This window comes from Zosterops lateralis (genome assembly GCF_965231275.1).
Source record: "Zosterops lateralis genome assembly, chromosome: 3".
In the NCBI taxonomy this organism is placed as follows: domain Eukaryota; kingdom Metazoa; phylum Chordata; class Aves; order Passeriformes; family Zosteropidae; genus Zosterops; species Zosterops lateralis.
This window is the reverse complement of record NC_139764.1, coordinates 102,200,492-102,213,132: the sequence shown is the minus strand read 5'-3', so window position 1 is coordinate 102,213,132 and position 12,641 is coordinate 102,200,492. Positions and strand designations below refer to the sequence as shown.

The following is a 12,641-nucleotide window of genomic DNA, read 5'->3' as shown; positions in this document are numbered from 1 at the left end:
TAAGTTTGACCAAGAAAGCTCTACTTTTACACAGTTTTAGAATAACTTATCTTCCTAAAGACTGTACTGGCAAAAAACCTTTCTTCAAATCTCTTTCCTTTTTATCTTCCGTAGAAACTTGCTTTTTTGAGAACTGATCACTTTTCCTTTTGGGAGTTGTTCGTAACTTGAAATGCAAAGAATTCCAAGATGATAAAAGAAAGGAATAACAGATAAAATGATAGAGTTCAAAGCTCCACTTTTTACTGTCTCTTTTTTTTTTTTTTAATACATACATACACTTTTAAAAGCTAAAAAGCTTTTTCATAGATTTTTATAGTAATATATTATAAAATCTTACTGATTAGAAACAAATAGGGTGTTTTTTTTAATTACATGGATTTTTGCTGAAGATCTAAGACGAGTGGTAAGATGTCCATTTTTACTTTGAAATGGTATTCAGTAATCTGGAGTACAGCAATTTAGAGAATTAATAAACAGAGATAGCTCCAAGTTTATTTCTCTTGCTAAGTAAATAAACTCATAAATATCTGTTTATACACTGGGATGTTATCCTGATGTTTAAATTCCAATTTGTTGAAGAGAATTATTTCTGTATTTATCTGAAGTCTTCCTCTTTCTGCATATGTATCACAAAATTTACCATCAAAATGTTTCTCATTGTCCAGAACTTGCCAAAATGTTGAATATATGATGCAGACTGTGTCAAGCTCTTAGCTGTAGTATTCTGAGTTTACATGTATAACTGTTTATGATTTTGTTGCATTTACTAGGTTTGCTGGGATGGGTAATCTTCTTAAGGTCCTTACCAGGGAAATTGAAAACTATCCACATTTTTTCCTGGATTTTGAAAGTAAGTTGAAACAATTTCAAGACAATAAGACAATCTTTTCCCTGATTTAGCAGCAAACTGAGGGAAAACTTTTAAAATCTGATTGCTTACAGTGTGTATTTTCCAGCACAACCAATCTGTCCAAGTCCTTGTCTCTAAAATCATTTGTTCACTCAGGACTCCTTTTCTCTTCCTTTTCTATTTTTCAGGAACCAAATGGGAAATCTTTTAAAAGTTCTCACTTGCACAGAGCTTGATCAGGGGCCAAATTTTTTCCTTGACTTTGAAAGTGAGCAAAGCTTCTTGCCTGGCTTGCCTTCTTTGCTTATTATTTCCTAATGAACTGCATGTGCTTATGCATCATAAAGCAATTCAAAAGGGATTTGCAAACAAATCAAATTACACTTCAGTAGAATATTGCTTTCTGATATTTATAAGACCATACAAAATTACTTCATTCTGAGCAGAGAAAGGGATAGAGAGGTAGATACACAAGTCAAACCTCATCTTGAATTAAATTCAAAGCATTTATAAGCCTTGTTAAACTTACATATGAATGAACTCAACCTCAACTTTCTTTAACAAATCAGGGTTAACAAAAATTATGATTCTTCCTTGAATGGAAATGCATGTTGGAAATAAAAAAATGGGGAAAAAAACCCAGTAGAGGTGGAACTATTTTTGTTCGGTTTGGTGATGATTTAGCTGGGTTTATAGTTTCTAAAAAGTAGAGAAATGGTCAAAGTGTATGTGCTTGATTGCATCTCTCTTAATTGCGTGGTTTTCAGTTGCAGAACAGTGTTTCCCATTCCAGTTGTCTTGTCACATCTATATTTAATTCAAAGCTGTTTTCACTTTTGCTGACTACAGTTTCCCAGTATGTACTTCTAGACACTGTCACCAAATCCTTTAATATGGGTTTAATCTGTCTTCACTACATATGTGAAATGTGCTTTTTTGGAAACACTGACAGTGTGTAACATTTTCTCCCTTAATACCTCTATTCTAAAAAAAAAAAAAAGCCAACCAAAAAGTTTCAAGAAAATCCAGTGTCTTTAAAATACTTTCATTTGTAGCATGGTTTAAAAGAGCACTTCAGGTGATTAAACACATATTTTGTCATCTTGAAATAGTTTTGTTCTTTAATAATTTATTCCTGAATTATTTTCTGAAAGAAGTAACTGACATGCTATGAATGTGTATGTCTGTGTACACTCAGAAGGACTGCTTCAAAAAGTCATTTAAATACATATTTAAATCTGATGAAATTGTTCAAACATGCTTTCTTAGATGAGGGCTAGAATGTATGACTGGAACTGTGCACATACCTTAATCTTCTCATCTCGAGCTTAATTACCTTACTATGAAAAATCAGTTTTAAATTATGAAAAAAAGGTTCATAAAGGTAAAATTTAGCTTTAGGAGAAGCCATGTATCCCTTCTTCTCTGTCTTTATAATTTGAAAATTTTACTGTCATCCCAGGATGTCAAATTTCTATCCAAACCACCACTTAATTTTTTTATACCAAACTTTTGAGGGCCTTGGCAGTGCTCTGTGGCTTTGCCAAGCTACTGTGAAAGCTTTCAGCTGCTCTGAGCTTACAGGTTTAATCAGTCCCATTGTGTCTTTGTTGGCAAGAAAGTGTTCCTGACACGGGCTGCAGGCTTGGCAGGAAACAGGTGCTCTGGCAGTGAGGAGCCTTGGTAGAAGTCCTGGTGAGAGAGGGAAATACTGAATTTGTTGCCTTGGCAGTGAAGGTTGTTTTTCTTTCCAAAAGCACGTGGCCAAGAGCTGAATGAAGTCCCCTCTCCCACGGGAGGTGCCAGTGGTTAGGACACACTAGTCAGGCACACCTACCTGGAGAGGAACAAAACTGGCAGCTCCAAATTTCAGGGACTTTCATGCTTGTAAGTGGAAGTTTGAAAGTTTTTCTCACCACGCACTGTCCCAGAGGTTTTTAGTGGCAGAAAATCTGAATTGGCTCAAAGGGATGTGACTCAGAAAAAGGGCTGTGGTTTTGTGCTTTGGTCTCACGTAATTGGCCATCATACAGTGGAAAAGGACACTGAGTGAGTGGACATGGGTCAGAATCTGGTGTGGGCTTGGTGGATGTGTGGCTTTCTGTGGCCTAAGCTGTCAGTTCAAGCTCATGGGTGAACACAAGTCACTATAGTTGGCCATTTGGAGGATGATGAGCTGATGTGTTTACTGCATTCATTATTTGCATCAGCATCTTGCTTTTTAGTTTCTGTGGGCTTTTTCATTAGCTGGCTACAAAAAAAAAAAAAAAGTTTGCCATCATCTCTTTTCCCCTACTTTCATGCAGGTGTCCACACTGTCAGTTGCAGTTCTTTTTGACACCTAACATTATTCTTCAATCCAAACTGGAAACCAAGTTTTGTGATTCCATGGTCATATTTGAGAAAAACTTGAATCCAGCATTAATTTCAGTTAATGCTGTATAGCAAAAGCAGTTCTGTTTGCTCCCCAGTACTCATTTTAGAGTTGGGCAGTTACTATGGGTCTGTGTGGAGAATAACATTCTCTGTGCAGGTGGAAAGGCCTTTTCTTTGAGGGGTATTGCAGACTTAATGCATTCAGCCAAATTATTCTTTTTTAAGGTCTTCTGAAAGGTTTAAATAAAAATAATTTCATCCTTCTTAGAAAGTGCACTATATTACTGTTTTACACTTGGATCTTGATGGGAGTATTTTTAATCAAGCTGCTACCACTTGGGTTTGATTATATACCACTTACTTTACCTTAATTCCTTCTTACCGCTCAGCTTGAAAATAATGTTAGGAAAAGTGCGTGCTTGGCAAGTCTTGAGCATCTGTGGATTTCAGGATTTCACAGCAAATTCTCTTAAAGTGGATTTTGTCAGTTTAAGAACTGTTTTGTACTTTAAATGTTGACCTTATTTAAATTAGTTGCAGGTAAATGAATTCTGGGTATTTCAGCTCTTTTTGTACAGTCTTGCTATTTTTTTTTTGCAGAAAAGCTATGGTCAAATCACTGCTGCCTTTTTCAGGCAAAGTAAGCAAATAATTCCACATGAATTCTTGGAAAGAACTTGAAAGTTAGTGCAACAATTTATTTTCAATCAAAAAGACTAATGCTTACAGATTACTTGGAGATGTCCTTAAGTGACACCTACAGAGGATGGGTTCTCTCCTCAAATACTTTTTATAAGACATTTCTAACCTCAATGTAAGCAGGTTCTTTTTTTTTTTTTAGTGTTAGCTAGGTGGATTTCACTTGATCCTAGTTAAATCCCTCTCATCCCTCCAAGAATCTTATTTTCTAGGATTCCCCCACATCCCCAGAAAGGTTCATGAAATTTTCAGTTATTATTCATGTACGATTAAAAGGGTTTATTATTAGAACATGTCTGGCAGCAGAGCAACTGCCTACTTTTCACATAATAGGCTATTAATTAATACCCTTGTTGCACAGGCAGCAAGGCTGGGGATATAATCCGGGTCCAGCCTGCGGGAGGTTGCACTCAATTCCCGAGCTGTGGAGTGCCCTGAGCCAGAAACTGCAGCTCTGTCAGAGAGGTGCTGTGTGTCCATCCCCCACCCATCGCAGAGCTGAAGCTGGGCACTGGTCTTCCTGGCACAGCACCCTGCCTGGAGCCAGTATTAACAATTTAGGGAGCTTCACTTTATTGTAGCTAGTTTAGAAAGAATGAAATTTAAAAATCCCGTGTAGCCTGGATAGCGTACTGTTTCTGTCCAGTACTGGGGGTTCTTTAATGTATGGAGTGTAAGAGGTGCTGGTACCCTCTAAAGTGCTACTCACTGTAGTTATAATGCCTGTGCTCATTTCTGAGTTTTTCTTTTCATTTTGTCCCAGATTGGCGTGGAAAAAAAAATCATTGTCATGGTGACAAATCTGAAATAGGACTTCAGCATTATGCAGTTAAATATGTGTACTGCTCTTTAACTTGCTGGCTGATGGAATTATTTGCCACATTCAGCAGTGGGCATGACAAGAAAAGCTGAAGGCAGAACTCGTGAAAGCTCTTGTTTAACTCACTTTCTTTTGCTATGCTGTCGAGGCCAGAAGGGATGGTATTTTTATGACAAATATGATTTTACACTCACTGAAATGGAAGAACTAACCAGCCTCAGTGAGAATCTTCTTAACCACCTAAGGGTGGAATAAAGTTCTCAACTTTTGGCCTGCATTTCAGATTCAGAAAGGCTGTGTGAGTTGGAAGTGCTTCTTCTAATACTGTTCATAGTACTGTTCATAGTACTGTTCTTTCTTCATTAAAATTAATTACTGAGATATTGTTACACTTCATTTGATATTGGCAAAGGCATCACATCTTTTCTATATTAAATCTTGTCCTATGAGTGTTTTACCTACCTAGAAGTTTCTATGGTTTTTTTTAACTCACATTTTTTTGAAGGATGAGGTAGATACCTTACATGCTAGGAAGGTTTTGTGAAACAAATGGCAGGTATTTTGCTAAGAAAATAATGACGACCCCACTTTCATGCCCCACTGTTCACCTGAAATGCTTATTGTATCCACAAATGAACTGTAGTGGGTCCAGGTTTCCTCTTGTTCTTTGTGAAGTCCAAAGTTCCATCCAAAAACATGTGAAAATGTGAAAAAGAGCATGTGTTTATGGAATAGATGAATTACCACGTCCTGGTTGTTTCTGATGGAGCCAATGGAAGTGTATTTCTCTCCAGAGCTAAAATTTTCAAATTTTGCTGGTAGAGTCTGTATATGGGAGATTCAAGCATCATCTGACTCTTGCATTAATTTAATACAAGATTCATGTAGTTGTTTGGTTTAGGGTTTGCATTAGAAGCATTTGTCCAAAGGGAGGTGAAAGGGTTCTCTATTTTGTTTTATTAAAGATAGAATGCTCTGATTGCTATTCATGAGTATTCTAAAAACTCAGCCTTGAAATGCAGTGAGTCTGGCTATTATGGTATTAGAGAGAGGGCTTGCATTCATCGTGGGTTAGTCAGTAGAAGTGGTTTCATTTATAAATGGGCTCAGGTTCCTGAAGCATGTGCTGCTTCTCTGTTGGTGTGGGGATAAGAGGTGAGCATAGCCAGCCAGCGGTTCCACATTGCAATTCTTGGCTGGCATTTTTTAATTCAGAGCAGAGAAACAAGCTTTGGTTTCATTGGAATAGCAAGCCAATTTTAGAAGTCAAAATCTGTCATGAAGTCTTGATTGCTTTTAGTCGTTGTTGCTATTATTATTATTATTATTATTATTGTTAACAGTAAGATGAAATTGTTTACAAAGTGATCCATTATGGTTATTTCAGCTGACCATTTTTGGCAGGATCTTCTTGTAAAATCCCTTTTGAAACATGGCCATGGTATTATCAGAACATCTGTTTGCGCAACTTCTATTTCATAAATAAATGCATGGGGTTTTTTTTTTAAAAAAAGCCTGAATCATCCTCCCTACCTTTCTTTTTAAGCTAAACACTTTCAACATAAATATAAACTGCTTCTGCAAATGCAAGCTAAGCCTGTTGCTCCTGAGCCTTTGCTGCCCTTTTCCTCTCCCTTCCCTTTCTTTCCCTCTTTCACACGCCTACCTGCCTCTTGCTCCTACTTCCCCAAGTGCTGGGATACTACAGAAAGCTCATTGAGTTTGAAATATTCCTCCTTCCACTAACTTCCAAAAGATGAATTGGGAAGTTTTAAAAAATACTTACAGTAAAGGGTGTTACTAAAGGCCTTTTTGAAATCCCAAAGTGTTGTGTAGTCTATAGCATTTGCATGCCCCTTAAACACTAGAACTTTTAAAGCAAATAAATTGTAAAAATTAACATATAAGTACCTTGTAACCAACAAAGTTAAACAAGATGCTTCAGGTGACCCACACATGCAGGTTTTGCATTCATGAACTGCACTAACAAGTTATTTATTCTCTTTTATGTTAGTATTCACTGAAATGTTATTTTCATTAACTTATTTAACTGTTAAAATGCCAATACTGATTTTTATGTGACTCCTACCTTTCCCTGCTCTGTTGTTGTATGGTAGGTAACTGTTTCTCAGGATCATTGCTTTCCCTTTAAAGTCAGAAGGGTTTTCTGTTTTGCTTGTTTATCACAAGATGGCAAAACCCCTTACGGTGTGTACCTGAGACTTCTTGCAGCTTGAGGAAAGAACCAGTCTGGAACAGTGTACATTTAATGCAACTGATGGGCCAGTTCAACAGTCCTGTGGGATTTTCCTGTGGGGCCAGTTTTCCCTTTCAGTGCTCCTTTTCCTCACTTTTTGAAGGATAGAGGAATTTTTTAGTTATGTGAAATATTTTGTCTATAAAACCCAGCTAACTAAGCCCACTTTATGTTTATTTTCACCTTTTAAATAAAAGAAAGGAAAACTTCCAGAATAAAAGGAAAGTCCAGTCAGTATTACATGTGCACTCATGTGGGACTCATGATGCCATAGGAATATGGGAAGAGTTTTAAGTACAAGTTGCTTTGAAGCTACAAATATGTAAATCTCAGACATCTGTGTCCTGTTCATGAAAAGTCCATAGATTACTTGAAACATTTAAACAAATTATCTGAACCTGAGACATTGTGGAATGAATGCCTGTTTTCCATACGCTCCGGTGTGAACCAATTAATTTGTTTCCCATAGGGACTGGGTAAATGAATCTCATACTGATGCATGGGTAGAAAATTCTGTCAGTTTTCTTAAGGACAGTGAGATGACTAAATAGAAAAAGTATTTTTAATATTTCTTTTCTATTAAGGTAGAGATCAATACAGTAGCTTATCTTAATTGATGAGTTTTGAACTGAATTTATGTCATTGCTTTTAATTCAGACAAGTAGTCTTTAAGTTCTAAGATTCAGCTTCAAGGTAATTTTATTCTTTCATAAAAAATAGCATTCTATCTTTACAAGCTAATACAAATCTAAGGGGGAAAAAACAGTTGTGTCTCTGTAGAAATCTGCTGGGACAATATCATTGTTCCTTCACATATAGACTGCAATCCCATATGTAGGTCATCCAGTCTTTTGGTCAGTGCCTGTCATCTTTATGTTTTAAAGCAAAAGAAGACAGAAGATCTCTACCTTGTCTAATGTGTTAGTGTTCTGGGGATAACATCACTCCCTAGTGTCACACTGCTGTGAAAATCCCATAGGAGGAGATTTGAATAGGAAAATTGATCTACTTTCAAATATCATTTCTCTCAACAATAAAGGTCTACAAGTCACTCACACCCTGAAAACTGATTACTGACAGAGCTGGATTTATTTTAGTGGCAGGAATGATCCCTGACATATATAAGAAAAAAATTATTTTTAATAGTACTGTATCTGTTTTACAAAAGGAGAAATAAATTACCGTGGTTAAGGAAGCCTGGAGGAAAGTCAAAGTGGAACAATATCCCACTGCTCCATCCATTGAAAGGCCTGATTTTATCCCCAAGCTGCAAGAAAAGTGAGCAATTCTTTGTAATTGAGCCATGTAGCTTGTGAAAGAGAGGGACTGATGCATTATCCTATTTTCTAATAATATTGCTTTATGATACTGCTGCTCTTTAAAATGCTGCGTTTTGAGAAGAGGCATTATGAGCCAGAGCATACAAAAACTGTACTGTTTTTCCTTTCTTGCTATAAAAAGCAGAAGCTTGGATGTTAGCAGAATGGCAGCATAATTGTATATTTGGAAAAAACTACATCAGAATGGAGTTACAGATAGCCAAGCTGGATATGGTATTGTTAAGTAGAACTGAGTAATTTTGTCATTTGTACTGCAGCTTCCTTTTGACTTTGTGCATTTTGCTTTTCTCTTCTTAGATGCACAGCCCACGGATGGAGAGAGGGAGGTCTGGAACCAGATCAGTGCAGTTTTACAGGACTCAGAAAGCATGCTTGCAGATCTTCAGGCTTACAAAGGAGCTGGACAAGAAATTAGAGATGTATGTTTGTTAATGACAGTTCTTCGGAAGTAAAATCAAGCAAAACTGGATGTGTTCTTTGCTTCTGTTCTCTATCCAAGCACATTCTATGAAGTCAAGGGAAAATGTATTTCTAAAATATGTAACAGATTATGCATAACATTCAGTATAAAGTTCTAATTTGAAATTATAAAATTATGCCTGCTGGAACTTCTTTCAGGTTTTCTGTTAGTAATTATTATTTTTCACTTCAAGTAACACCATTTCATATACCTTATTTCATGTATCTCATGGCAGAAGTCAAATTTGAGGACATGGAAGAAGTAATACTCAGGTGTCAGAAATACACGGTACAGATAGTTGTTCTTTTGTGTAAGTGGAATAATGAACAACAGTAAATTATAACTTTGCATCCATTTAGAGGCATCTTATTCTGTGAGACTGATCCTGAAGTACACTTTTGAACTGTAATTTAGGATTTTTCTCAGGTGACCAAAACTTTTGCTGCATCAGATTTGCAGATACTCTTAGTGTGAGGTGTTGGTTACTTAAAAACCTCAACATGTTGAAGATTTCAAAAGCATTAAAACCTGAAGAAAAGGCTACTTTTGCAACCAGAAGTCACACAAAAGGTTATACCTGATGCTTTTACAATAGTTTTGCTCCCAAAATAATATGCTAGAACATATTTCTAGATGTCAGTGGTTCACTGTAGCGAATAATTTTATTTCAGTTACAGGGGGAGAGGGAAGGTGAAAAACACAGTATTTTTTAGAATCTTGTGCAATATAATGTCTCAGAATTCTTCTACGTTTTACAATACTTTTCTTAAAAATGTAGAAAAATTCCAAACAACCTCTTGCTTGTTATTCATTTATCACAGGTCTTTACAGTAATATTTTCATTTCAGGCAATACAAAATCCCAATGATATCCAGCTGCAAGAAAAAGCGTGGAATTCAGTCTGTCCCCTGGTTGTAAGGCTAAAGCGCTTTTATGAGTTTTCGCTCAGATTAGGTGAGCCCTGTTTTAGTACATCTGTTTAATTGTTTTTTTATATATAATGAAAGAGGAAGTTTTGTGTTTCAACACACTTTTAAAGAGTTTTAGAGTTAATATTATTTGTTTGATATCAACAGACATTTAACAGACATTTTAGTAAATGCAATTGCATTTATCAAGGCATCTCTTTAATCTTAATTTCATCATTTGTTAGTTTGTCTATATTACTTAAATAGCATACAAGCAAAAAGCATGATAAAACTACAAAGTTTTTCTCTGTTTCTTGCCGTGTTTCTGCACTTCAGTGGTTCATGTTGGAGTAACGCAATTTATTGTTTTGTAATTTGGATCCTTTGGAGTTTTAAAACAAATGTAAGCCAATAATATTTTCAGACTTTTTTAAAGCAAGGATAATGGGGAAAGTGTATCAATAAACTCTCTCACAGGGTGAAAATCCAAAGTTGGATGTGTTGTACACTGACTTTGTCATCCCAACAAACACAAAAGGCAATGTAATTACTCTTTGAATTACGACTCTTGAATATATGTATGAAGTGAGAGGGCTCCTACTGCAAGAGGATTCTTCTACAACATCCTCTATATCTTTCACATTTTGAGTTATGCTACTAATTTCAGGCACAGAAGCTGATGTATATTGCTATCTCTGTTACTAGAAGTGCCTAAGAGAACACCTTTAGTAGCAGAGATGCCAGAATAATCTCTATACTGATCTGTTGATAATTGAGGAAGATGAAAGTGTTGAATATCTGAATGCAAGAAAAATGCTTCCTCTAGAATTTTTGATAGGGATCCCAGATAAAGAGTGACAAAAATGGAAAAGAGTTCAATGATACAAAATGGAGAGAAAATGGCAGTGCCTGAAGAGGCAGGTGTCTTTAATTAATGCTTCTCACTTCAGAAAAGTAAGAAAAAACACTTCTGTTAGGGCTTGGCATGTTTGGAGGGTTTCTTCCCTTCAAATGCAGTATGTTTAGATATGTAGTTAAAACTTTGTGTGGACTGACTACAATTTGTGCTTCTGTTTTTTATTCAGAGAAAGCCCTGCAGAGTTTACTAGAATCCTTGACATGCCCTCCCTACACTCCAACTCAGCACTTGGAACGGGAACAGGCTCTAGCAAAAGAGTTTGCAGAAATTTTACATTTTACTCTCCGTTTTGATGAACTTAAGGTTAATAAAGTCTTTCAATACATGTTGATTTTTGCCATATATTTTGAACCAAAACTGATTCTTTCCTGTTTATCTTCCTGGAAGATGAGAAACCCAGCAATTCAGAATGACTTCAGTTACTACAGGCGGACAATAAGTCGCAACAGAATAAACAACATGCATGTAAGTAAATAAACTCTGATGTGCTGCATGCAGTGAGGAATTTATTTGTCAGGATGCATTTATGCCATTTGTGGCAAAGTTTTTGGCTTTTGATTCAGTAGCTGTCATGTTCTCTCCTTCACACCAAGAGATAATCAGCAGTCTGGATGAAGTGATTAGAGAGGACTATTCAAGCAACAATCTGCTTGCTGACATGAACATGTACTGCATCTTTACTCTTGCTGCTGGCAAGATTTTAAAGAGCTTTACTGACTATTTTTTCTCCTGTTTTCATCAGCTAGACATTGAGAATGAAGTGAACAATGAAATGGCCAATAGGATGTCCCTGTTCTATGCAGAGGCCACACCAATGCTGAAAACCCTCAGTAATGCAACAACACATTTTGTATCAGAAGTATGTAAGGGGGGAGAAAGGTCTAACACAGACATTCTTGATTTTAGTTTTACAAGATACTTTACTGAACATTGCCTTTTTCTTACCATTACAGAACAAAACGTTACCAATTGAAAATACAACGGACTGTCTAAGTACTATGGCCAGTGTATGTAAAGTCATGTTGGAAACACCGTAAGTTTTATCTTAAATCTTGGGGGGCTCATATGACAGAACTTATATTTTAATTAACCATCTGTGATGCTATTTTTTCAAGTGAATCCCTGTATGTTTGCCTTAAGTTGCTAATTTTTTTGTATACAAAGCACAACCTGGTATTAGAAAGCCTTGCCTGCTGTTCTAACCACTCAATGATATCTTTCATGAATCAATGTTAAGTTCTGTTGGGAAGAGCTTGCATGGCCAGTCTGCATTTCAACAAAAGGTTAAAATATGAGTATAATAATCTTATGCACTCACAGGCTTCAGTGTCTGTGTCTTGTCTAACCAGAGCCAAAGGCTGACTGCTGCCTCCTGTTTGCCTGTGCTGCTCAATTATTAGCACACAGAGGGCAAGATTTTGGCTTTTCCAAGCAGTACTTTAGGAAGTACACAGGGGCTATTTCAAGGATCATTTAAGTAGATCTTTTTTTGGATGCAGCCATCTTATTCCAGATATGAAAAATTCAGCTGTATGAATTTTCATACATACAAATGTACTCAGCTGTACAATTGTGTTTGTATATGCTACCGTAGATAATAATAGCCAGTGGGATTCTTTATTATTATTTTGGTATGCATTTACTGGAGTTTATTTTAGTTTAGATGTCTCTTAGACTGGAAAACACCTCCAAGATAGAGTCAAGGTAGTCGTTCTGCCAATGAGTCATTTGTTCATGGAGCCATGTACAGGATAGACTTCCTGGGGTTTGAGTTTGTTCATGAAAATTCTGGAGAACTGTCTGTAGGGGTGGGACTCAGCTCACAATCCTGAGACATCATAGAAGTAGTAATTGAAAAGTTGCCTTATGAGTCAGCTCTTTTTTTGGCAAAAGTGGAGAAAAAAGGTTGTGAGTCATCTGGAAGATTATCTGATATTTAATTCTAATTGTGCGATAATCAAGCATTTTCACATGAAAATTTCTGTAGCCTTTGAATCTATCTGTTCATG

At 36.3% G+C, this 12,641-nt stretch overlaps 1 protein-coding gene across 4 annotated transcripts in view; it reads left to right on the top strand.

The window, feature by feature from the left end:
* CYRIA (CYFIP related Rac1 interactor A) overlaps positions 1 to 12,641 on the top strand; it is a 53,806-nt gene that overhangs the window by 34,522 nt on the left and 6,643 nt on the right. For 3 of the 4 annotated variants that reach the window (XM_083856466.1, XM_083856465.1, XM_083856467.1), the window contains 7 exons: positions 774 to 853; positions 8,643 to 8,764; positions 9,654 to 9,759; positions 10,799 to 10,935; positions 11,020 to 11,097; positions 11,375 to 11,491; positions 11,586 to 11,665. In XM_083856466.1, coding sequence (XP_083712592.1) covers positions 784 to 853; positions 8,643 to 8,764; positions 9,654 to 9,759; positions 10,799 to 10,935; positions 11,020 to 11,097; positions 11,375 to 11,491; positions 11,586 to 11,665 — 710 coding nt within the window. In that variant the 5' untranslated portion in view covers positions 774 to 783. The remainder of the gene's footprint in view (positions 1 to 773; positions 854 to 8,642; positions 8,765 to 9,653; positions 9,760 to 10,798; positions 10,936 to 11,019; positions 11,098 to 11,374; positions 11,492 to 11,585; positions 11,666 to 12,641) is intronic. The other variant, XM_083856468.1, reaches the window with a different exon arrangement.